This window comes from Amia ocellicauda, chromosome 10, assembly GCF_036373705.1.
Source record: "Amia ocellicauda isolate fAmiCal2 chromosome 10, fAmiCal2.hap1, whole genome shotgun sequence".
NCBI lineage: Eukaryota > Metazoa > Chordata > Actinopteri > Amiiformes > Amiidae > Amia > Amia ocellicauda.
Genome location: NC_089859.1, coordinates 35,255,383 through 35,282,753, shown reverse-complemented (window position 1 = coordinate 35,282,753; position 27,371 = coordinate 35,255,383). Strand labels below are relative to the sequence as shown.

At 36.4% G+C, this 27,371-nt stretch overlaps 1 protein-coding gene across 5 annotated transcripts in view; it reads right to left on the bottom strand.

Moving 5' to 3' along the window:
• Window positions 1–27,371, bottom strand: part of fhod3a (formin homology 2 domain containing 3a) — a 248,677-nt gene that overhangs the window by 91,535 nt on the left and 129,771 nt on the right. For all 5 annotated transcript variants that reach the window (XM_066715994.1, XM_066715995.1, XM_066715996.1 and 2 more), the window contains exons 4-5: window positions 23,717–23,784; window positions 12,936–13,041 (exon numbers count right to left, since the gene is read on the bottom strand). In XM_066715994.1, coding sequence (XP_066572091.1) covers window positions 12,936–13,041; window positions 23,717–23,784 — 174 coding nt within the window. The remainder of the gene's footprint in view (window positions 1–12,935; window positions 13,042–23,716; window positions 23,785–27,371) is intronic.

Below are 27,371 nucleotides of genomic sequence, written 5' to 3'. Positions count from 1 at the left end.
ACAATCATTAAGTTCAGTCATTCAAACTCAGATCACTTCACAGTATGAGCAAAGTCTATATCTTTTACAACAGTTCAGCTTCCTATCTGTCTCTTTCTGTTATTTACTGTGTTCATTGCTTTGACACTCGATAACACTAGACTGCATATAATAGGCAAGTTCATTCAGTGTGTGACTTCAGCTAATCCATTACAGTACAGCATTTAGCAAGGTATTTATGCTTAATGAAAACCACTATTTACATCTCCAGATTGTGCTCTGTAAATTTAAAGCCTTTGAGAATGCATTGTTTTCTACTACCATTATTATTATTAAATTTAGCTATTGTCAGGAACCCTTTACAGTCATATTATTTTAAATCTAGCACAAGCTAGAACTCAGTAGTTCTTTAAAGGAATTACAGATTCTCTTCCCATGTCTCCATAATAGGTCAGTAACTTTAAAACAATAAAAGATGGTAATATACTTTTACCTAGACTTTTACCTGGACTCAGCGTCAGAAGTCCAATCATGCATGATTACATTTTAACACAGCAAATGGAGCAGAGAACAAACTGACGTCTCCGTTTGATCAAGTCCCAAGCGCCACAGGTGGGAGAAAGGTTAGCCACACATTACACAGTAGTGCCAAACACCTGAAGAGAGGACAACGAGAAAGATGGGAGATGGAGGGGTTGCACATCAGATATCTAGCTTTTCCCCACCTCCTTGCAAACAAGCCAGTTGAAGACCATAATTGCATGACATTTTGTAGCCTTGTAAAATAAACTGTAAGCAGAGTTGCAGTAAAGTGTTATAGTCCCAGAGAGGATGGTAGGGGTGTTCAGGCTTGCCATATGCTGAAACCATACACGGTCAAGGTCTAACTACAGCTCTTAGTCACTCTCAATGTGTAATGAAGGTAACATACCCCACTTTGACCAGCAGAGTATCATTTCATTCTTTTTAATATTAAAAGCAGCGTTCATTTTCAATTTTCCTCTGTGTCTGTTCATTAGATTTCTGGCCCCTTGCTCACTAAAGGGAGTCAGGAAGCCAGATGCTAATAAAAGCATAAGTCTCTGAGCTACACTGAAAACTCTTCTGAATTGTGACTTGCCTTTCCTGGTTCAGGACACAATACTTTATGACTTGAACCACAGAGGAAACTGAAATTCTACCACTCCAAAGAAAGAAAAAAAAGATATACAGCTTGTGCTTCACTTTAATTAAATTTGCGGACTGCTGTCAGCATCCAATGGAAGCTGGTCTCATGGGGCTTAATTTGCTTTTTACTTTTATTATTGTATGAAGCTGTTTCAATTGCAAAGCCACTTCATCTCTGTAAGAGAGCTATAGATTTTGATGTTTTAATGCAGTGCTCAATTTCCCAACACTTTCTTGAAAAAAAATACCTTTCCAAAACAAATGTGTCCATTTGGACTCTACATTTCAAAATGTGATTTTCATATATATACTCCCACCAGAGTCATTTAAACTGAGATGCAGTGTAAGACAGAAGGCCAGAGTTGTCCAAGCTGAAATCCACGGTCTTTGAATCTGAAAATTCAGCTGAAAAGCAATTTTGGTGGGAAGCTATGTTATTTCAACCCTACTCTGCGGTGGAATATTGAAATGTTGTATTCTTAGCTTCATAAATGAATAAGAAAGTTAAATACAGCTTTGAGCACAGATAATCTTACCATATTCATGTGCAGTACATCTTCATAACCCATTTACAGCTATCACTTTCTAGCTTTAAGTCTGTTTAAGTCATATTTAGACATAGCACAGAAGTCTATAAACATCCCCACATCCCCAAGTCTTCCATCATTAAGATAAACTAAATCCATCTCAGAACCCCTATCTTTCATTACCCATTTCCGTGCAGAAGCATTAAGCTGCCTGAGTTTCAAACTGTGTGGGCCTGCAGTTCCAACTTGCATTCTGACAACAGAAGGATAAGTTCCCAAACTCAGTAGTTTTCCATTCAATCATAATTGTGTTTCAAAAGGCTAGACACAAAACGTAGCACCAATGTCAATATTATTGTTATCGCTAAAAAAGAAATCTTATTATGTCTTTTAGCACCTTAAAACCTGATCTCTAAACTTATGAACATATGCACTGAAAACCAAAGTAAATGATACGATGTTGTCATGTAGCCTATCAATTCTGTGACTTTAATATTTGGGTGAAGGAATCTCAGATCATCACATTTGAATAGCAGGGGCCTAAAGCTATACAAACTTGAGGCCTCATCTCATCAGATCTGTGGAAGCTGAAGAAAAAAGCTATGGAGAATCTGGTTGTTAGTGGTGTGGGTGCATCACCAGATACTGTTCCCTGTTGCCTAGGAATCACAAACCAACACGTGTTTTTGATATGGATTTTATGAGTGCTGTAAATGTATGATGGATATGTATGTGATTTCTTGACATGTTCTTGAGTAAAAAGTTTAAGTGTGTGAAAGCATACTAAAATATAATAATCGCAAATGCTGAACACATTCAGAAACTGAAATTTGACGCCTACATAAAATGGTGAATCGGGTGAGTGAATTCTAGCCCTGAAATGCAGATTTCTGTGTTCTGTGTTTCAAGGATCTCCTCAAAGTAAATGTAAATGCGTAGCACTCCAAACTAAATTAGAACAAAAAATAAGCAAAGCAAAGGTATGGTTCCTCCAAGAGAATTACCAATCAGCTCCATAAACAAAGGTTAACAGGGTTATCAAGAGCTATGTTCTGGAAGCCTCAGTAAGTACACTAAGGGATGTCAAGAAACAAACATTGCTTTCTCAAGATGGGTGAGAATAGCCCTACATATGGAAAAAGACAGTACCAGAAATGTCACTGCAACTATCCAAGAAGAGAAAACATATCTCAGGATGCATGTAAGACATACTGATGGATAGATTGACTATGTATTTATAGTATTTTATTTCAAAGCTCTTGCTTTTATATATGGTTTGTATCACTCTGTACTTTGCAAAGTTAGATTCAAGAGTCAGTTTACTGCCCTCCCCACCTCAACGCCAAGATCCTGTTCCAACTAAATTGACCGCTTCCGTAAAAAGGCTTCAAAATGCGTCAGTACAGTACTAAAGATACCATGAAAGTGACTGCTAGGGAAACCTAATCAGCTAAGAAATGATCATTAAAGAAGGAAGACAAAACAAAAACAGGTATTATATAGTTTATGAAGTCTCAGGCCAAGTAAACATGTTCTTTAGATACACATTATGTATAGATTTATGACTTCAGGCCATTTCCTTTTGGGACTATTTTTATACATGTTGACATAAATCAGACTGAAACGAGGACGCTTATTACACAGAATTCCTTCACTTTGACATATGATCTCGAATGCCACGGTAAAGCTGATGCAAGGTCTACAAGAATAGTTATTATATGAATACTCTGGTAGACATTAAGAAACTAAATGGTGTTCTCAAAATATTCCAAACAATTACCTGTATAATTCTCATTAGAATTTAGAAATACCTTTATGAATACAAATTAAATACTTAAATAGCCGTGATCAATAAGCTGAGTACAAACAGTGTCATGGTTCCTCCTTTGAAGCCCTAGTAAAACTACAGCAGAAGAACCATTGCTCAATGATTTTTCACTTCCACAGCCTTCACAAGCCAAAGTGACCCGATTTTTGCATGTCAGTAAATATAGGACACCCCTTGGATGGGATTAGAGTACTTTGTAGGGTAACCTCCTACTCATGTACTGCTAATAGCATCATTAATACCACAATAGTTCATTGGAACCATTGGGTTGAAGTAACATGCAAGAGCAGCATTTGCATTAAGTGCTTGTATCCATAACAGCCAGAAGTCTTACTCCTCATTGCCCTGGAATGGACTAATGACATGACTTGAAATAAATAATAGAAGGGAGCTGGAGTATTGCTTTCTATCTTTTTTTTTTTATCTCAAATTAATCAATGGCTAATCATTTGGTTCCCAGAGTTATTATTATTATTATTATTATTATTATTATTATTATTATTATTTATTGGCAGACGCCCTTATCCAGGGCGACTTACAAAATGTAAGCACAATTATGAGTTATGATTAGACTAGCTATCACCAAATGCTTTTTAAAAATCTCAAAGTCAAAATCCTGTTTTATAATCTAATGTAGGACACAGCATCTTGGTATATCTCACAAAACACTTCTTTCTGCTTCTTTGTATCTCTTTTGGGATTTAAGAAGTAACTGGAAGGACAGTCAATTGCTTCTCAGGAGAATCGTGTTGCATGCATTAGACTAAGCATTCGGGTTGTTGTGTCTGGCGGCTCAATTTGTGCTCTGCTTGTAGGGAAATCCTCTGAGCAGACACTCTCCGCTGGAGATGAAAGCAAAGGCAAATAAATCCTGCTAAAAGGGACTGTATTCATTTCCTAAATTTCCTTTACTTTATTAAGTCACACTGGAAGAAAAACACTTCTGAAGGTCTCCAGAGACGTGTTGAACACTGCCTCCTTGGGTCAGTTAACACGCCAACTGCAGGGTCCTTGTTAAAACACAACAAATACATCATGTCCCCAGCTAAAACCTGAGAGAGTTAATAGTGTAAGGGGGAAAAAAATATATATATTTTTCCCTAGCAATTTTCAATTAACCCTAAAGTGGCTCTGAATGCTTGTTGAACGCATATATTGTAGATACTATAGAAGTGCATAATATCAACAAATGCACATCGACAGTTTTAGGTGCTGTATAAAGACAACACTATTACTGCTCTCTTCTGGCTTCTTCTTTACTTCTACCATTCACCCTCTTCAATTAATTACAGATTTTGCTGGTTGCTTTATATTCTCTCCCGAGTGCCTATCATGCTACTCTCTCTATTCCCATTGCTGAATGTTAAAGACCCTAGTCTACACAACACTCTCTTCACCATGCTGCTCTTTCCCACCTACCGGCTCTTGTATCTCCTTATATTTCTTCTCTCCTTCTTCATTAATCTTAATCTTCATTAAGTCCATTATGCACACATTTCCTCAGCTGTCAGGCACAGTTTCTCCTCTCAAACCCCACAATGGTGGAATGAGTTTAAACTGCACAGAGTCTTACCATCTTTCACCACTTCCTTAAGATGCATCTGTTCAGCCCATTCTAATCTTCTTTTATACTTTAATCCAATTCTCTGTAATGTGCAGATTACATTTGATAATGATGTTGTTACTCTGGTAATATCTGTGTAAAACATTTTCAAACCATGTAAGTTGTGTTTGATAAAATTGTCTGCTAAATAATAACAATAATAATAATAATAATAATAATAATAATAATAATAATAATAATAATAATAATAATAATAACAATAATAATAATAATTTCAAAAAACATATTAAAGAAAACCTTCCTATAACTGTTTATTGGCCAAGTCATTTTACATTATGAAAATTACATATTTAATTAAATAAAATAAACTTATAAACCGAGCAATTATGTTTACAGTTTACAGTGTTTTGCTGGTGTTCACGAAACACAAAGTAATCTGTTAGCTGTAGTTGGATCTACTCTCCAAACAGCGGAATGATGTCACTGAACATTAACTGCTAGAAATTACCAACAATTACCCTCATTTGTCTTTCTTCCATGAAACACATGGCAAGATTTCCCGTTAAATATTGCTGAACGTGTGCATAATCCTTTTCAGTCAGGTAAGACTTAATTGGCTGCAATTTGCAATATGCTCAATGTGTTTTTCTTTCCAATTCTGACCAGCAATTATCTGTGCATTTGTGTGGCCTTAATTGAATGACATCATGCATCATTATGACTTATGAAAGAAAAAGGTGGTCTGTGTCATTTTCAAAACAGTGCTACAGGAATACGTTTGTCTTTCACAAAAGTAAGAGGCCTCTTATTCATTATCTCTCCTTTTTGACTGGTGTGAAAAAGAATCAGTGCTAAATAACTTAACCAAAATTGAGGAGACCAGTACAGAGAGCAAAACAATAGAAGGTGATATGTCCACACTTGTATGGACAGTGTGGTCAATGCAACCAAGGTAAGCCCATTCACTTGGCAGCTCTCCTCTGCAGGGAACAAAGAGAGATGGCTTCTGCTTCTACTGTATATGCTATCTTTCAAATGTCATGAGCAATACTGCACTGTGGAAAGAATTTTAATCCCTATTTGTTGAGCAGTGATTCATATTTTCACTCCTTCCCCCCAGACTGCTCATTTGGCGCAGACGATGTGGAAATATTTATACAGTAAGTGTTTCTCAGTAGGGACTCCCCCTGTTAGAAACCACCCCAGGATTCCCAGTACAATACACAGCAGACAGGAAGGCTTTACTGCCAGGTTATTAAACAATACCCTAACAAAACACTGTCCGTTGTTCTACTTTAAACACGAGTGGGGACATTGTAAATCTGCATAGGGGACTGCTGTTTTACCTTTTAATAGCCACTTTGGGTTATTCATATTTATATATATATATATATATATATATATATATATATTTGAGACACATTTAATGGATGTTGTTTTAAAACAGAGACTTTACACCCATACCATACCAACAGCATAGTAATGTACAAAGATGCATGAAAGATAACAGCCTTGACAAATAGATAACACAACTGTAACACAACAGTAATAATTCATAGTCACTGTTTGGAAATCAGACCTTTAAGACTATCCCAACTGATACCACTACTAACTTTCCTCTTGCATGACATAAATGGTTAAGCCAAGGTGGTTAAACTTAACCTGTCACATTACATAAACAATAACAGAATACCACAGTGGTGGAAAAGTCACATTCCCTAAAGAGCTTATGTTTTATCCAAGCAAAAAGTCATTTTTGTTGCTTCCAATACTGTTAGCCCTGTTACTGCTAGGTCTGCAGATTTCCAAAGAGAGTCACAATTAATATTTACACGTGGTGTCTTCTGATACCAGGCATCTGAAAGGTTAGTCCAAGTTTTTTGTACACCGAACAAGCAATCAGCAATGTCCACACTAGAAAATCAGCCCCAAAGGGTTTAACCTGGAGTTCCACTGAAGTTCATGAGCCTGTCAACCTTCCAGGTCAAAGGCCCATATTGCGTTAATGAACAGCGACAATCCTTAACTAAAATATTTAGGCATATGTCATTCAAAAAGACATTCCAGGTAGTTTGTTAAGATTTTGTTATGTCTGAATTGAATTCAATAAGCTTTGGAGGGTTGAAAGCAAATAGTGGTTGATTACTAACGAACAGTTTTGGTTCACGTGTTAATAAACATTCCTGCACAAACACATTCATTGTCTTATGTTTCCAGTAAATGCATAATGTTTATCAATTCAAATTAGTTCACAAGTTATACAGTTTAAAACGAAACATCAAAAATGTACCAGTGCCTCGGGCATTAATCAAGGCAGACTGCCTTCTCAACCTATAATTTAATCTAAGATCTGCATTTAACTTAATTATTGGTTGGTTTAAGTGTACGTCACATTGCTATGGCTTTGTATCTGAGTTCTAATGTCTATATCCCAGCAGTTATAATGCGTTGGCTTGACATGTATGAATTTTGTAATTTCATTAAATATACTCTTTAAATACACCTTTAAAAATACATAATACAATGCAAAAAAGGGGACTTTGAAGCCAGAGCTGTTTTTATCTAGTTGATGGCACATATCAGGAAGGAATTACTTAAATCTCTGAAAAACCACAAATTACATCCTTCTTTATAATCAAAACAAACAAAGGATGACTACACTTTCATCACTAGCTATATGTCTGCCTTTTCATGTTTTCTTATATTAATCACAGATAATATCAAATACCATTTTATCTGGCAAAAACTGTAGAAACCTGTAGAAACCAGCTGTAACTTAAAGCAGAGTCTATATAAGAGTTATAGGTAAGAAAATATAATTGAAGTCATACAGCATTAACTGGAACACAGTCATTACTAGAGCTCAATGAACAAAGTCAGCTGAAAATCTCAAGAACCCATTCACCACCCATCAGCTGTCACCTAGTGCTCAATTCACTGGTTAAGGTCTTAAAAATGAAGGTTAAAAGAAAATGTAACCTTTAGTAATCTCTGAAGCTTAACTTTCTTTATCAATAAGCACTGCAAGCTGATATGTCCTGCACTTTTCATTCTTTGATTCCCTTGTGTATCATTAGCTCTTTAATGGAGACTCAGTTATGTGGTGATACAATTTGCTTACATTACAAGAGGCCTCACCTGGCCTCAAAATTGCATTGTCGCTTACAAACAAAGTTAAAATTAATCAATAGCTCAATATCAAAAGGTGTTTCGATTTCTGAAAATAACATAGTCGATGTGAATTAGAAGGTACATCAATTGCCTCCATCTATAGCTTTGCAGGCTCAAGACTTTTTAAGTGCTAACATGGAGCTGCGTTTTGTGCTGCGATGTTAGAAATGAAATAATGTAATGCACAATTAAAGTTGTTATTGCTCCAGATCAGTGGCTTATCTCTTGCGTCCTATCGGCAGAGGTATTTTCATAGGAAACTGTAATTGAACACAGCTGTTTGGTATATCCCTATGCCAAGATTAGCTAGACGGGAGATGTGTATTTACAATAAACTGTCTGAATAAAAGGTAGATGGACTCCAGCTTTGCTTGCAGCTCAGCCTGTGTGGGCCACATCAGCTGCTATTTTGCGGTCTTGTTCTCCTTTTGTGCCATCCAGGCCACTATGATTTAATCATTCAGATGAAAGGAGCCTGTAAATTGCCGAATGCTTCTATCTGTGACCTTCAGTCCTGTTCGCTATAGCTCCGCCATAGCTCCTCTTACTCTTTTAACTGAATAAGGCATTAAAAAACCTGAGTGAAGTACAACTTTTTAACATATATGTCAAACTGAAATACAGTTCAAGAGAATGTCCTGAATTCCTCCATTTAAATAATTATATTTTGAGTGTCTGTTAATCAACTAGATGCCACTTGTTTTGGTGGTCAATCATTTTGTATAATAATGACCCACTTCAGATGGATGCTTATAAAATGTATGCTTGTATAAATCTCAATAAATTCCTAGTCTGTTTTTCTGAGCAACTCAACATCAAAGTTGCGTATATTGCTTATCAGACAATTGGTTTGACAGACTGTATGGTGTGAACCAGGCTTTAAGGCTTTTTGGAGACCACAGTGAACATAGCAAGCAGTGTGTATCTGAGTGACTAATTGAGTATGAAATATTTCCCCAGGTCTGTGTTCCTCTCAGGCTAAAGAGTCATTATGAGGCATTGCTGTCTGAAGTCCTGCAGCTGAAAGAAAGTTAGATGTGGTATAACAGTATATATGTCAGAGAGAGAAGTTTGAGTGAAATTGATTGATCTCACCTTCATCACAGTTCCTGATTGAGCACTGCTTAATAGTGATTGAGCACTTAATAAATCATATTTGGACTGAAGATACCAAATCCAAAATGTATTGTGTTTGTCAAAAGGGATCTATCTGCATTTATTTGAGGAAGTGCAGGAGGATATTGTCACTACAATATGGTTAAGGAGTAAGGGTGTTAGGGTAAGGGTGCTCAGCTGCTTGAGATACGATTGCACCGATTCAAATTCCAGCAGAAGCAGTCAAATATCGATCTGCTCGTCACAAACTGGCCAACAAACCAATACAGCAATTGCAGACTGGATCATAATATGTCTAATTATTTTCTACTTATCAGGGTGTGTCATTGGGGCCAACCCTTAACGACGCTTAAAAAAAGGTATAACACGTTTTGTTGCTAAACTGAGGGACAGTAGTAGCTCTACAGAGATTATATTCAACGCACCAACTAACCTGAAATCCAAAGTATGGAAACACTTTGGATTTAATAAGAGAGTTGGCAATCTGGATAAAAGCATTGTGATATGCAAAACATGGCGAGCAGGAATAAAATATTCAGGCAGCAGATCTTTCCACGCATAGGTGAAAGCGACACAGTGTTGCAGAACATGTGGAAAGCTTGCCTGTTAGCAAGCCTTTGGACCACACACAAGCTGATTACAACTTTTTTCACAACCCGCTTCGGTCGAAAGCTATCACTGATTCAATTGCCAACTTCATCTGCATGGATTTACACCCATACAGTGTAGTGGAAAATGTCGGGTTTTATCAAAATTCTTGCTTCTCTGGAACCCCACTACACCATATCCAGCAGACAATATTTTTCTGAGAAAATGTATACCGGAGCTGTATGCCTTTGAGAACCTCTAATTAATTTGTATATTTGTATTTTGCTATGTGTTAAATTGGCTGCCATAATAATTGCATGGTACATAGACAGTCTGTATGTTTCTACCTCTTAGTTGGATGATGTGAATTTAATTATTTTAAATGTATTTTTAAATCCACTTTGAATTGAACCGAATCGCATTGAATTGATCGATTTGTATTGTATCGCATCGAATTAAATCAAAGCTGAATTGAATTGTATCGAATCATTAATTTTTCTAAACATATCTTTCCTGCATCCTTCCTTTTGTATCAGTGACCGTGCATCTAGATGTGTATCGAATCCTCAGAGAGGGAAAGATACACACCCCTATTAAGGATGTATGTCTGTTAAACACTGGAATTTCTCAAAATGAGGAACTAATTAACAGCATACTTTTCAGATGAATCAGTGAGATTTTCTTCATGGGTAGACTGCAGAAAACCTTAATGATGACATCACTAACTCATTCCTTTCACACTTGAAGAAATAAGAAAAATAAGTAGCAAACGTCACTGAAATAAAAAAGCTTGTAAACAAGACAGTATTACATTGAATCAAGTGCGACTTCCCTGTTTAATGGGGGTTACGTTTAGGGTAGAGTGGTCACTCGCAGAACCCAGACTTCACAGAAGTAAGTGTCTACATCTCTGTGTGCTTAAGGAAGTTACTTTCCTAGAAGCATGTTTAATTTAATGACCAAGCGACTGGCCCAGTTTTGTTGTTGTAAGGTTTATGCGCAGTTCCAGAGGTCAAGGGTTCACTATCCTGCTGAGTTTGAATCAACTCAGACATTAGACAGAGTGAAGTACAATAGCGCAGCCAGGCAGTCTGTGCAAGAGGGTTGATAAATCCAAACTTCAGCCTCAATCGAGTGGCAGCTAAAAGTCTTTGTGTCAATTAAGTCTGACTGGCTAATCAGGCTATAGCAAATGAGTGGCATTTTGTTTTATTTTGTCTGTATGTGTGTGTGTGTGTGTGTGTGGGGGGGGGGTATTGTTTACAGCACAAATAAAAATGTTGCATGTTAGTAGCAGAGCAAGATTTGAATAAACTGTTTTTAAAACTGGCCATTTAATCCTGGCCTTGTCAATATTTATCTTCATTACATTGTATATGTTCTTGAATCAATTTTGACAGAGGCTTAAACTGCAACGTCTTACAGTATGTTTAAAGGAAGAAAGTAGGGTTAACAAAAAAGTAGGTCATGCTTAGACGTGTAATTATTTTTTATATCCATCAAAATCTCCCACAATAAGAAAAATTGCATGTGTTTGGAAAAATAAGTTTTCATTACTTTAATCACCAATAAAGCAACAAATTAGTATTTTTTTTTTTTTCATTTTTTTTTTCAGAAGGAAAAAAGGTTTTATGATCTGCAACATCCTGCCAGGATTTTTATTGGACATTTACGCATGCATGACCTACACTTCCCAGCAGGCTATAAAATGGCAATGAACTTGTAGTCAGAATTTAAAGCACAGAGGGCACCTTTTGATCATTTTGCTTCATTAGACCAGTAAATTATGTGCCTTGCTTTAAAATCTTTAAGATGCTGTCTAGTGCCCCTTTACTACTTTTCCTTTTGACCTCAAAGGATATTGAACTGGCCTCAGGATATGAGGCATTGAACACCTGAGGAAACTGATATTTACATGTGCTACATATTTTCAAATAAACTACAAAGATATGCATTTATATGCCTGGTAATGTGTACGTTGCTTAATTACTAAAACATTACAGTAATATAGATTAATATAGTAATATATAGAGTAATTTATTTAACAGAGCTTCTGCTGTAACATGGAAAATTGATTTTTTTTTAAATAAAAAAAGAAAATGAAAAAAAGAAAATATTGCTTTCAATGCTGAGCTCTATTCTTTCTGGTTAAAGATTTCAATTAATCTGAAAATTTTTAAATAGAATTTACATTATTTAGGTTACATGAAAATAATTAACATAAAACAAGTGCTAAAATATGTAAGGACATGGATAATGAATACCATTGCGGTGTGCAGTGCTGTGCTTCCATTTCTTGGATACAAACAAAGAAAATACCTTCAGAAGGAGTCATTAGCACCACGGTTTTTTATCAATGCTGGATGCAGTCACGTCTCTTTATGGCTTTAAACTGGCCATTGAACAGAGAATGTCCCTCGTCATTAAGTTGTTCATTCATCATTAGGTAAGTATTTGTCGACGCTTATTGATTGTGACTGGTCTAAGGTTTCATTAGGAGAGAATCTGTCAGGGTGGATTATCGCCTACCTGCAAGCCAGCTCTACAAATGTCAGTAGAGGCAGCTGGCAACCCAGTGTAACTTGATGTCCTAAATACTTAACAACGAGCCTCTTCCTATCTGTGACATCACTGCAAACAGAAGGTATCAAAGTGTGCCTATAGACAGGGGTATTCTATGTAATAACCTGCCAATTGCAAGGTATGAGCAATGTAATATGCATCTAAGACATCTTGCTAATGCCATGAGTTCCATTTGGATCTTAGCACGGAGACAAAATTTACCCTGTTTGGGACTCTCCCTTTCTGTGTAACAGCAATCTCTACTGAGCAAACATCCTGGCTGTGTCTCAGAAGGAAGCCTTATTTAATAAATCACTCTTGATAATTATTTTAAAATACTGACTTCATAGCCTTCTCGCCTTTTCTTCCCTTTATCATTTAGGAATTGCAATAGGACTGAGGAGCATATCAAAAATTTGAAAAAGGCACATACCTCTTAGGATGTAATTCTGGTAATTCTGGTCTGCTTCTGCTCCCACCTTGATCAAGCATGTCAGCCCCTCAGCAACAACAAATTCATGAACCAGATCCTTATCATCCTGCAAAACAAACAGAAAAGCACTGAATAGGCTGCAAAAATATAACATAGCAGTAGCACTTGAAAACACAGGAGACTTGTGAGACAATTATGATAATTGCAATTTTAAGTAGCTGAAGATACTTTGCATATTATTGGATTTTGTCTGCATGTTATATGTATTATTTTAGTATAGTTGTATGATATGCAGGTTAGTATAAGTGATAGTTTGCGGGTTACTTTAAGAAGTTATAGTACAATTTAGGTTAGACACAGCATCCATAAGTGATAGTATGTAACTGCAACCTGCAAAGTGGTCTGGCTACTTCAACCAGACTAGATCCGAGAAAACCGAGAAAAACAAACAAAATGAACACCCTGGTAACGAACTCTGGCTTTTGAACCTAACTTTGACTAAGGATTGCGGACTCTGGCTTGGCTGCTGTTTTTTTGTGTTTCATTAGTTAGATGTGTAGGTTAGGGATCTGTGACCACGTTGATTTAAGCTCAAGAAGGAACTAAGGAACTGTATGTCTCTTTGATTTGATCACCTCCCCTCACCTTACTCCCCTGCCTCAAAGTCGCAGTGTCCACAAGAGTATCCCACCTATAAAATCCAGGCTCTGTGTCCACCCCACACAGTGCCATAAATTGTATTTTTGAATACAGTTGCAATCATTGTATTATTTATCATTTTGTATTGTTGCAGTTTAATCTCAATACAGACTGTGCTGGTTACTATGGCATCTTTGACAGAGGTAGCGAATTTGAAGTACATGACACGGTTACCATGTTTTTGCCATAACAAAACTATCTACACTATGCCATGCTTACATTATACTGTCATACAGTGTACAGCAATACACTATATTGTATTGTACAGTGTGTACAGTACAATTCAAATTTGAAATTTGTAGTAACATTTTGGGAGTAGACAACTCCAATTAATTAATTTGTGCCGGAGCTTGCTGGACCTCCTTGTGACATGACAATGGATGGTAACATTGAAGAGGACAACTCAACTCTGAGCCTCGCCCGCCCCAGTTGACAACGCAGCAACCCCGCCTTTTAGTTGTACTTGTCACACTTTGCGCTCCGGTTCCTCCTATACCACTTTCACATCCGCTCTCTCGTATTTATATTTAGCTCCGGCACTACAAATTACAAATTGCCCCTATTGTTCTTTGCTTCACATCCCACGTCTTCCTCATTGTTGTATGGTAGAACAATATTATTATATTATTATTACAGTACAGTTCACTATAGTACAATAAATTGTATTACACAGTACTGTATATAAGGGCAAAGTCAATAAGCTTCTCTAGGGCAAGAGACAAAGCATTAAATAATGACTTATATATGTAAATAATGATGTATAACAAGCATTTCACCAAAATGTTATGGTGATGTTCTCTGCACTACACTATAACATGGCAACTACAACTCTAATCGTATTACTACAGACAAACCCAAAGCCATCATTTCTCAGGGAATAAGCATGTGTGTGTTTGTGTTGGTGTTATTTGTGTGTGTGCTCATACATGCAATGCTTTGGTTACTTTGCATGGGAAGGAAACCTTTGAAACAAATCGATATACAATTTTTGTGAAGTGGCCCTGCCAGTCAAAGCATGCCCCAGAATGGGCTGCAATCTTTGCAAAACAATGAGCACATCAGGGGCCTTGTTAAATGGAAATGGAAAATAAAAAGTGAAAAAATAAGCCTTTTCTAATTTCTAATTTTTCAGCCTGATAAAGTGAATCATTATGAGAAAGAAATTCTTTCAGCCATTTCAGTGCTAATAATTTGTACTTCACAGAAACCAGATGTGAACCCTTAACCACAGACATTTGTTGGCTTCAAACGTGCCCCACCTCATTCTCAGTGTTATAGCACAACAGATATGTGGGTCATGCTTTGTGGTGGGTCATAAAATATCTTGCTTTATCATTAAAGTTAAACGTGATCAGAAAAGTAATAAACTGTAAATACAGGGATTTTGTTTTTCACAGTCATCTGGCTTTGATCTCAGATCAGTTCACACACACCTCAGCTGAACTCGGGAGACTGGGACTTGCCATCAAGAGGATGTATGTGTAATGCGTATACTATATGCTTTGCCTGTTTCCATAAACACTGGCTTTTAAGTGACAGGTATGACTTGCCTCCAGTCCAAATATGTTTATATTCAGTTTAGTTCGTGGATTCCCTACTTTGAAGGTCCACAAGACGGAAAAAAATCTGGCCTGCCTAAAGTCCCCTACACAAATTGAGTGTTATTTCCTACCTCTCGTTTCCAGGTGTCCTCTGTGATAGTGATCATACATGTTTTTGTTATGCACAGAAAAACTAACAAAACAAAAAACACCCTCAACCCATACAGTTCGTTCGTTTGTTTATTCCTTCCTTCCTTCCATCCATCCATCAATTATCTGCTGAGATGCGAAATTTCACCTCTAATCATATTGCTTCACTAATCTTCAATTGTACCGTGGTAAACCAAATATTTCTCCATCTTAGATACTAAATGCTTTTGTATTCCTCTCAACCACTGGCAGAGTTCATAATTGGGTAACAGTACAATATAAAACCTTAAATTACAAAAAAAGTATTTGAGTAATTTCAGTGTGAAGGCCTAGACTCTGTAAAGCATTTCATAGCTTCAAGCAGGGTTAAATAATACCCAGAGGAGTGGTTTAAGGACTGAACGGTGGCATGGAAATAAAGTCAGAATAAAAGCAAGCCACCAGAACATACTGATGCCAGCAGGCTAATTATTCTAGATAGAATGCAGGTGTAAAAAGTAAAAAAAAAAAAACAAGTTGAGCTCATGTCTCGTCAAGTAACTAAGCCATATACACGGCAATAAAAAACACTTTAATTGTTTCAACCTCTAGTAGCACTCCAAACGGAGACTATACAGCTTCTCGGTGTATGACTTAATTCACAGCCACCCATAATCTGAGCAGGTTTTCCTTTTTTACCGCCTTTACTTTATAGCTTTTAATTGAGTGGCTTCCAGTAAATGACATTCTTTAAAAGCGCACTCGTGAGCACTCACAGACACCATACATGATGTAGCTTTTATTACTGCATGACAGGAATTATAGGAATAACATTATTGGTGACCAGTTATTGTGATTTGTGGACTCCCCTTTAACTCACCCAAAATCATCACCACTTCATGTCTGGTGCTTGTGCCAGAGCAAGAGGAAAAGCACTGATTTTGTTCAGCTCAGAGGATCTGAAGCGTTTCTCTGAATGCACTCTTTCTGATGTTGCTATTAGACATTAATGGTCAAAAGCTGGCACACATTTTTTGCAAATAATGAGGACAATGATGCATTTTGGCAAGACATCACTCTCATTAAGAAGGAACAACCATAAAAGAAATGGCAGGACACTGACAATGCCATTTTGAAGATGTCCTTGCACATCGTGCTAACCAAGCCACTCTATGCAGTTTTGAGTGTTGTGCCCGGATTTGCAGTGCCTCTGTTCACAGATACTGTGGAAAATGTTGTCAGCGTGCTGGTACTATTTTTAGGTTGTTTAAATAGCACAGTAAGATATAACAAATAATGATTTAAAGGCTGAAAAAAAAAAAAAACCTTTTCACACAGTTTTGAGTAGTCGTCTAATGTCACTTTTAGTATAATATGCATTTCAGATTTCACTTTTTGTGGTTTTGGCAGGATGTTTCTTTGCGTCTATACCTATCACCATTTCTGCTAAACCCTTCTTAAAGCCACCCTCATTATAAAATGTGCCAAACCTCCACTTGGCAGAGAAAACATTTCTTGGTTGAGAGACTTACCATCTTAAATGTCATTTTAACCATTATATTTAACTTTTCCTTCTTTGAAAGGATTCTTAGTATGATATTGATACAACCAAATAGGCAAAAACATTATTTTAGAATGATGTAAATGAAAGCGTGTTAGCTGCTTCACCTGTTACTTCACCTCCCCCAAGAGTCTGAGGAAGGGCAACGCATGTTGGGTGATCCCTCCGCTTCTTGTCCCACAATGCATCACTATACAGACTGTATCATCACCATCACCATCAGCCTATATCAGTACTCTGCTGGATGAAGGCCTCACCTAGATGATTCCACTTGCTTCGATATACAGCTTATCTTTTCCTTGTCAGGCCTGCAAAGTGTATGTGTGTGTGTGTGTGTGTGTGTGTGTGTATGTGTGTGTGTATGTATGTATGTATGTATGTATGTATGTATGTATGTATATATATATATATATACACACACACACACACACACACACACACACACACTCAGTGGCCTATCTAGTACCGAGTAGGACCCCCTTTTGCCTCCAGAACAGCCCAAATTCTTTGCACCATACATTCAACAAGGTGCTGGAAATATTCCTTAGGAATTTTGCTCTCTCACGCAGTTTCTGCAGATTTCTCAGCCACACATTCATGCTGCAGACCTCTACCAGCACCTCTAAGGTGCTCTATTGGATTAAGATCTGGGGACAGTGCATACCATTGGCATAAACTGAAGTCACTGTCATGTTTGCGGAACCAGATTGAGATGATGCGAGCTTTGTGACATGGCGGATTATCCTGCTGGAAGCATCCATTGGAATACGGGTAAACTGTGGCCATAAAGGGATGTATCTTTCACTACAATGATACAAAATAAACTGTGAACAATATTAAATATCACAACTCTACAGCTACCAAAAGAACTGGAATAAAACACATCCCATCCACTTAATGAAACTATAATTCCAACAGCCATTTAAAGTGTATTACAAATTACAGAAGAAATTACAATGCCCAAAAACATGAGTGGGTGCATTGAAAATGGATAGTAGGAGACTGGATAGAAGTAGTAGTAATATAATAGTTCATAATGAAAATGATGAATTATAACTGTTTGGTAAATGAACTTCAACTTCTTCGTTTAACCAGGACCCATGGGATTTGAATGTATTTATTTTATTTGTGAAGATTTACAAGCATCAGTGATTATAAATAGATTGTACATATATATATATATACACTCACCTAAAGGATTATTAGGAACACCATACTAATACTGTTGACCCCCTTTCGCCTTCAGAACTGCCTTAATTCTACGTGGCATTGATTCAACAAGGTGCTGAAAGCATTCTTTAGAAATGTTGGCCCATATTGATAGGATAGCATCTTGCAGTTGATGGAGATTTGTGGGATGCACATCCAGGGCACGAAGCTCCCGTTCCATCACATCCCAAAGATGCTCTATTGGGTTGAGATCTGGTGATTGTGGGGGCCAGTTAAGTACAGTGAACTCATTGTCATGTTCAAGAAACCAATTTGAAATGATTCGACCTTTGTGACATTGTGCATTATCCTGCTGGAAGTAGCCATCAGAGGATGGGTACATGGTGGTCATAAAGGGATGGACATGGTCAGAAACAATGCTCAGGTAGGCCGTGGCATTTAAACGATGCCCAATTGGCACTAAGGGGCCTAAAGTGTGCCAAGAAAACATCCCCCACACCATTACACCACCACCACCAGCCTGCACAGTGGTAACAAGGCATGATGGATCCATGTTCTCATTCTGTTTACGCCAAATTCTGACTACCATCTGAATGTCTCAACAGAAATCGAGACTCATCAGACCAGGCAACATTTTTCCAGTCTTCAACTGTCCAATTTTGGTGAGCTTGTGCAAATTGTAGCCTCTTTTTCCTATTTGTAGTGGAGATGAGTGGTACCCGGTGGGGTCTTCTGCTGTTGTAGCCCATCTGCCTCAAGGTTGTACGTGTTGTGGCTTCACAAATGCTTTGCTGCATACCTCGGTTGTAACGAGTGCTTATTTCAGTCAAAGTTGCTCTTCTATCAGTTTGAATCAGTCGGCCCATTCTCCTCTGACCTCTAGCATCAACAAGGCATTTTCGCCCACAGGACTGCCGCATACTGGATGTTTTTCCCTTTTCACACCATTCTTTGTAAACCCTAGAAATGGTTGTGCGTGAAAATCCCAGTAACTGAGCAGATTGTGAAATACTCAGACCGGCCCGTCTGGCACCAACAACCATGCCACGCTCAAAATTGCTTAAATCACCTTTCTTTCCCATTCAGACATTCAGTTTGGAGTTCAGGAGATTGTCTTGACCAGGACCACACCCCTAAATGCATTGAAGCAACTGCCATGTGATTGGTTGGTTAGATAATTGCATTAATGAGAAATTGAACAGGTGTTCCTAATAATCCTTTAGGTGAGTGTATATATGTAACAAAGTCAGTTGGGATTTACCCTACTTATTTATTTCTTCATCAGATTTGATCTGTCTGAAACAAATGCATTATTCTAGGTTACTATGCAAAAGTAGGCTAATCGAAAAAAAAATCACACAGCGCTCAAGTGCTGTCCTGAATCATCTGCTGGCACCCTGGCACTGTTCTGCTCAGTCTTGCTTCTCTCCCAGGTCTGCCATTTTCACTACATTACCATAGCAACATGTAAACACTTAGTTCTCATTAAGAAGTCCGAGCATAAAAGGCACAGTAAGTTATTTGCATGAAAGCAGGCATTATACTAGAACTAGGATAAAATAAAAAAAAGTTTAATATTAAAATAATGGGTTAATTTATTATTATTATTATTATTATTATTATTAGTAGTAGTAGTAGTAGTAGTAGTAGTAGTTATTACTTATTTATAAATATCCTTGTTGTAACATTCACTATTTATACAGCTGTTGGCACCTTTTAAAAGGCACAAAACACAAATCAGAGAGGGAGCACAATTCCATCATAATAAAACGACAACTTCAAGACAAAAAAATACAGAAAGCCAAACTTCAAATGGCTAGGACAATCCTCAAAAAACACATCTCAGATGAGGCCTCTGAAGACACCCTGATCAGCAAGACTTCCCCAAACAATCGGCTCTTTTTGGAGCACTGTTAAATTACATAGTGAAAGGGTCATCGTCATGGCTGATCAATGAGGTGACACTTGTTTGAATGTTCACAGTGCTGTCGGGAGATGTTGACACAGAGGTAAACTGTGTGTCATACGTTAATTAGCATCCTTCTTCTCTTATTCCGGTCCAATGCTTATTTTTCATAAAACAAGAATAACACACACACACACACGTTTATATAATGGTGTATACCTACAGAGTATAATTGCTTTTTTTTTTTTTTTTAAGTATTTCTGTATTATTTTCCAAATTAGCCAAGGTTAGTAAACTAGTTTGTACGTGTTGCCCTCGGATGGTTTCTTAAAGGACTGCTGATTTATTGAGGTTTATTATTCTATCCGATACCTTTTGCCCTGGCCATTCAAACAGCTCAGAGTTCTTGGAATACTATCTGTCAGTAAAGTATTTTAAGAGGTCTCAGGAATTTCAAATCTAAAAACAAAATCTTCACATAATCCTTGTGACAAGGCTATCATTTAAAGTAAAACTGAAATTCATTGTGAGATGAAAACAATAAGTTATGAGCAGCTGAGTATGAAAATGATCAGTTTGTAACAGTCGGTGATGCACTCTCCACCAAAGTTAGCTTACATTCTTACATCAAATACAGCCATTGTGACATATTTAATTTACTTGCAGTAACAGCACATATCTCGCAAAATAATGTCAATACACAGAAACCTTTTTTATGCAGTTTGTAAACAGCCACCACGTTTACAGACGTATTTTTCCTTATGTGAGAACACAATTAACATTTTAAAAGTGTCATATAAATCATTCAGTATATTACTTTATGAATCCCTAATGACAGTATTGCTGGTATTGAAATTTATTTTATTTTATGAAATACAGTATATTTGGCATCGTGAACATTTTTAGGTGTTGCCCATTGTTTTTCTCAAAAAAAGAACACATTTGAGAGAAATTATTATGATTATTCGTTTTAAATTGGGTAGCCAGACTGTCTCAATCATACACATCACATCATTTTGAAGATGCTCGGGAATGGAAGGCCTGGGATCTTCTAAAGTGCAGCATAAATGTCAGTGGAAGAATAATATCTCAACCTTCTAGAAAAAAAATAATAGTAAAGTAAAATAATATATTTACACACACACAAAAAATCCACTGATCACAATGCACAAAGTGGCCCTGTTTCAAACAAAGTATATATTTTTTACAAATACATTTCAGCTTCATTTAGTGTTATTAGAAAAGCAGTGAGCTGCCAATTTGTCAGATTTCCTCAAATATGTCTCTGAAGGCCTGGCTTCTTAAGCCTGATTTGTATTATTATTATTATTATTATTATTATTATTATTATTATTATTATTATTATTTTAATGTAATTGATAACTATATTATATTGCTTTAGAATGCTCTTATTTTTTTGACAGAGGGTACTGGTCAGAAGCCAAAATCCCTCAACTTTGCAGCTCGATCATGGAAAATGACATGTTAACTGGTGATGGTAAGGGCCTAATTACAGTGGCCCTGAAGTGCAAAACACATGCAAATAACAAAAGATGATTTTACAATTAAAACAAAACACCAGCAAACTTAAAAAAAAGTGTCTGCAACATAAAAAAAAGTTGCTGCAAACTTTAAAAAGTGTATGCAGACTTAAAAAGTGTCTGCAAACTAAAAAAAATGTGTCTGTAAACTTAAAAAAGTGTCTGCAACATTAAAAAAGTGATCCTGTACAACGTGAACGCGTACATGTATTATTCGGCTGCATCAGAAGTAGACTGTGAAATATGTTTGGTGGACTACTGTATGTAGTTACTTAATTACCTATATAAATGTGTTATTGTATGCGTCATGCAGCCATTTCTTATACGCACTACTCATGTAAAATGTAAATATCAATTTTTGTATTAATACAAAACTAACCAAGCTCACTTGATTATTACAACAAGGAAAAACACGGAAGTGAATCACGAAAACAAACCCGAGTTCAAACGTTTGTACACAAGGCAAGTGTGAACAGCCAGCACAATGATTTTAACTTAGGGAAGAAGAAATAAAAGAAAACATTCAGAGGAATAAAAAAGAGAGAAAAATTGTGAATGTGGAGCAATATTTATGTATTATTATTTAGTTAAACCTTCAAATCTCCCCTTGTGAGTTTAATTCAATCCAAATACATACTTAGCAACATTAGGCCCTGTTTCTTGGTGCATAGTAGTTTATCACTGACAACTGCCTGCCTCTGTGCTCTGCTGTATTCAACACCAGACTTTCACTGATAATGATAAAAACACTTGTAGACCTCACACCTGTCGACAGCTTAATAATTTAATATGACCTGGGTTTAGTCCATTTTCACAATTTGCTAGTGTGTGTGTGTGTGTGTGTGTGTGTGTGTGTGTGTGTGTGTGTGTGGGGGGGGGGGGGGTTCATTAGTTTTCCTTCTGGAGAGGACTTTCCAGTGCATGCTTTAAAGTAATCAACTATCAAGACTCGACACCAGATGAACTAATTTGTCACAATATGGAGGCCGAGCAGAGGTGACATCATTGCATATGTTTTAGAGGAGCCTTGAGGGAGTTGGCTGAATCATGTCTTTTTCTCCACATTGTTATTTTTTTGATAAAAAAACAAAACAAAAACAAACAGTAAGCAAGAAATTAAATTAATCAATGTGGAAAATATGTCCACAAAGCTATACACAGTAGACATCTAAGATGTGTCTCCCTTCTTCTCTCCTAAAATGGCAAAGTATAAAAGTATGAAGACCCTCCAACAGACACCTGGGAAAACCTTCCACAGGCCCACGCCAAGGAGCCACAAAACATCCAATAAGCTCTAACTACTCCAAAATCCCCTAGCTCTTGCATTCTTGTATAAGTTTATATAAACACTTAAACTTCTCTCTTGGGGAAGTGCATCTCTTTCTTCAGCACTTTGAGAGGAATCAGGAAATAGAGCTAAGAAAATGTATAATGTATTACTAAATGTATTATAATATTCATCATGCATGAATAGTTCTGTTTACAAAATACTACTAATCATCATCACCATAGTGATCATCCACTCTTTCATAATAATCAAAAATATTATATGTATATTTATGTGTATATGTATATATTTTATTTAATAAATAGCTGAGCTATTATTTGATACAACTATTTGGGAAACAGCAGTAAATTCAAAACATATTGTAACATGATAATTGTGGGTTTTCTGATGAGAGTCTTTGGCAAATGTTGTGTATAAATGTCTTGTGTAAAACAGAAATGAAACTATACATATGTATAATCTGTATGGACATTTTATTTATAATCTTCTTAACACCTTACTAATGATATCTGATAAAGTACATGCTTACTAACTGGCTTATGATTACGTTAATGAAGCTAAATGGAACCATCTCGTAATATCACTGACCTTAGCACTGACCTCTTGCATTGTGAGTTGAAACAGTATTTTCCCACCTCAAAAGATTTGCATTGTAATGTAGGCAACTAGTCTATTATCTATTTATGAAAAATAATTATTTTCTTTGACATTATTTCACCTTGGGTTAAAAAAAAAATCTGAACAAGTTTAAATTTGTGCTGATAGATAAAGACTATTTGTTTTAAAGCTACATTCTCAAATACTTTCAACATTAATACTGGGTTTTCCCTTGAAAACCACATGAAAGCAAAACAGACTACTGAGCCCGAAGTGGTGTGTGCTCTGACAATAAGATAGTTTCAATTGAGGCGCTGTCCACACAAGCAAACACAACCATCTATCTTACCTGAAAAATCTGCTTCAGAGAAAACAGGGCTCTGCGTAGCTCTCGTCCATTGGAGTTGTAGAGTTTCTCTGCGTAGAAGGAACAAAAGGAATAATTAACTTTCCAGAATTGCACCAGAGTTTAAATAACACCACAGAGCTTCAAGCAAGGAATATCAAAAATGAGATTAGAGATACATGGTTGTCGACACTTATTGTGTGATTTGATCTGTTCAATAACTTTTTACAAGGGGCTTGTCAACAAAATAAAATGACAGGCAGCTAAATGGATTTCAGTCTCAAGGTTTGGGCATTGACATGTTCAGATATCTGTTAGTTTTCATTAATAACAATTCTAGTTATCGTAAGGAAGTTATCAATGATACTTGAACTTTAGAATTGTTGAAAAACAAGTTCAATAAATAAATGCAAGTTGCTCTGTTAATCAATGAACATGATGGTACAAGGGCTGGTGCTTATCACAGTATGATGGTCTTAGTTTCAAAGTTTTATCAACAGTAACCAATCAGAAGAAGAACAAAAAAAACTCACAGTACAGATACAAGGTTTTGTTTACTTCACAACAAAAATGTGTTGGGACTTAAACCTCTCTGTAGTGTGTATGCTGAAACAGCTTTAATCCCTATTTAGTCGCAGGTGAAAATATATCACAAATTCAGATTTTCATTTTTTAAAGCCCCCTTATAATTTTTTTAAGGAAGAAAAAAACCTAAACCTTGGCAAAAATAATCTTGTGTACTGTATTTAGGTGTGTGTGCGTCAATTGTGAGTTAAATCCCATGTAAGAAATCTCTTTCAAGAAAACATTTGCTTTCTTATCCTTTTCTGAAGGCACTAATTCTTTTGGCACAGAGGCATCTTGGCATGTGGCTCCTCCTAACACTAGCCAGAACACTTTCAATCAAAACCTTTTGTAATCATGTGTTAAATCCTGAATATTTCTGTTATAGTCCACCAGACCTGCTGGATATCTCTCCACTGACAGTGATGATTATAAATGGTGACAAAAAGTACATGTGGTAAACTGGCTGCTGGCTTCAGCCCAACATTCAGGATATTGGATTGCTACTTTGCACTCTGCATTACTGTGTGTTTGCGCAAAAGTGAACATCATTGTGCAGCGATACAAATTTGAATCTTGGAATGGAACTGAAAAGACGTTTCACAGCACCTATACATTTTCTCAAGTGTGAATATTTTAAAGCTTCAAATATCCAATCAGAAACATCTCTCTGTACGTCTAGACATCAATACTTCTTAAATCTGAGAAAATTGATTAAATCAATAAGTATGTTTTGCAAAAGTTATATAAAGTAAAGGAATGTACTTTGAACCAAAGTGTATGCATATACATACAGTACATTGAATCAGCAGGAAAGTTATAATAAGTAACCTATGTTGTAACACCTCTTGTGTATTATCTTGTTTTGCCAGTGTCATGAAATCTAGAGTGTTCTTAAAATTAATAAGAACAGGTTCAATTCATTACAAAAAAAAAAAAAAAAAAACTTCAACTACACATGAAATGAGGAGTTGTTAATGATTCAGACAAAATAATGCTTTCTGAGTTTTCGGTGTAAGAAGATCAGGGCAAGCTAATGTCTTATTTTATGCCCGTGGATGTTCTGGGAAGGTGCTTTTCAATATTCAGACTCCTGGTCTCTGGTACCCTTTCTGAATTTACCAATTCAATTCACAATGGTCTGACTGTCAGTCTGACTTATTTCAGCACTGAAATGTGAAAGTAGCCTGGGAGCATCTGGCGAGCTGCCAGCACCAGGGAGCAGAATTCTGGCTTCAGGTTTTATTGGGAGACCGAGAGGAAAAAACTGAGATGAGACGCATCTGAAGCAACCCCTTCCTTGCCAATCTCATGGTTGTCTACAAGAAAAACCTGCAGAAGTCCCGGCTTCTTTCATCTTCAATCAACACAGTAGAATAATTTTGTATCAAAAGTTATTTAGTTTTAACCCTGGAGTAAGGGCAGTTTTAGGGCTCTCAGGAAAACAAAGCAATACATATTATAAAAGCCATGCCATTGCAGGCTGTGGAAATGAACACTGCAATAACACATGCCAACATGTGTAGAGCAGAGGTCACGGTGCATGTGGGAATACAGTGTACAGAGTACCCAACATATTTTTCTTGCCCTTACAAGTAAATGGTAATAAAACTCCCTACAATTCTTGTGGTTTAGTGGCATAGGTTTTATTTATCCTTTACACCTCCTGTGCAGTTCTGTACAGCAATTAAATTATGACACATATAAAAGTTATTCCTATAGTAAGAATCACCCAGTTCACCATTTCCCACAAAAAACTTAAAAAGAATTATGTGATCAATTGTATCAATTGCATTACTTTTAAAAGTAGAAATAATATTATTATTATAATTAAACAATGCAAGTTACATTGGATAAAAGTGTCTGCTAAATGCAAATTACCATAATAATAATAATAATAATAATAATAATAATAATAATAATAATAATAATAATAATAATAATAATGAAATTTAGCAGACACTTTTATCCAAGGTGACTTGCATTGTTTAATTATCAGTAACATGTCATTCATATACGCCATATTAAAATAGTAACATCAGTATAAAACTTAATCTACACATTACAATGAGAAAAAAGGTATAAGAGAAGATTATAATAGTCTATAAGTCTTAAGGAATGCTTCACAATGGCAGACCTAATCTTATTTATGTTTTAAAAAGCGAAAACATTTTTGTTGTTTTTGCTTACACTGATATAACTCAATTTACTGCACAGCTCACAAAACAACTGCTAAATTAATCTAAATGTTTATGCTTGTGGGAGATGCTATAACTATCATGGAAAAAACATATGTGATTTTTTTTCCATTATGAAGTAAAAATCAAAAAGGGCTATAAACAGAGAAGTTGTAGTATTGCAAGGTGACTCAACTCTCTATATGCAAACACGTTTCAACGACTGTAGTGCAGAGGATTTGAAGAGCAGTCACAGGGGCACTTCCGAGCACCCAATCCATGCTACCCTAAAAATAAGTCACTAACCCACTACAGCAAAATATCAGTTCCCCTGATTCCAAAAAGCCTGTGCACTACTCTGAATGTTTGGGCGGTCCATCACCTGATCTCGTCATCAGCTTTTCTTTTCATGGGAAGAGAACACAACATATATTTTTTTAATCCAGTGGGACTTCTCAATTCCTCAAATTATGCTCAATTGGACATATTTAAGATGTTGTCAAAATATTTTACATCTGATGTAAAAAAATATTGTAGGCCTAAGGTACAGTAACTATGCAACATTTTACAGCCTGCAGAGAGGCATTAAATGTGTCCAGTAAAAGAAGATATATAACCCTAATTAGCCGAGAACTGGGTTGGAACAAAATTTAGGCCCTCGAGGAATTAAGCTGAAGACCCCTTCTCCAAGACATCTAATCCCTCTCCTGAAGCATCTCTGCCAGGGTGTGTCACTGTCGTGCAGCTGCATTCAGATTTCCCAAATGGTCAAAGCAACCTTCTCTTGGGATGCTAAACCACAAAGTATACAGATTAGTTTCTTCACTGAAAAACCTTCAGTGCAAATGCAACCAAATATATACATATGATTTAAAAACAATTCCTCATATATAGACCTTTGTACAAGGTCTATACTT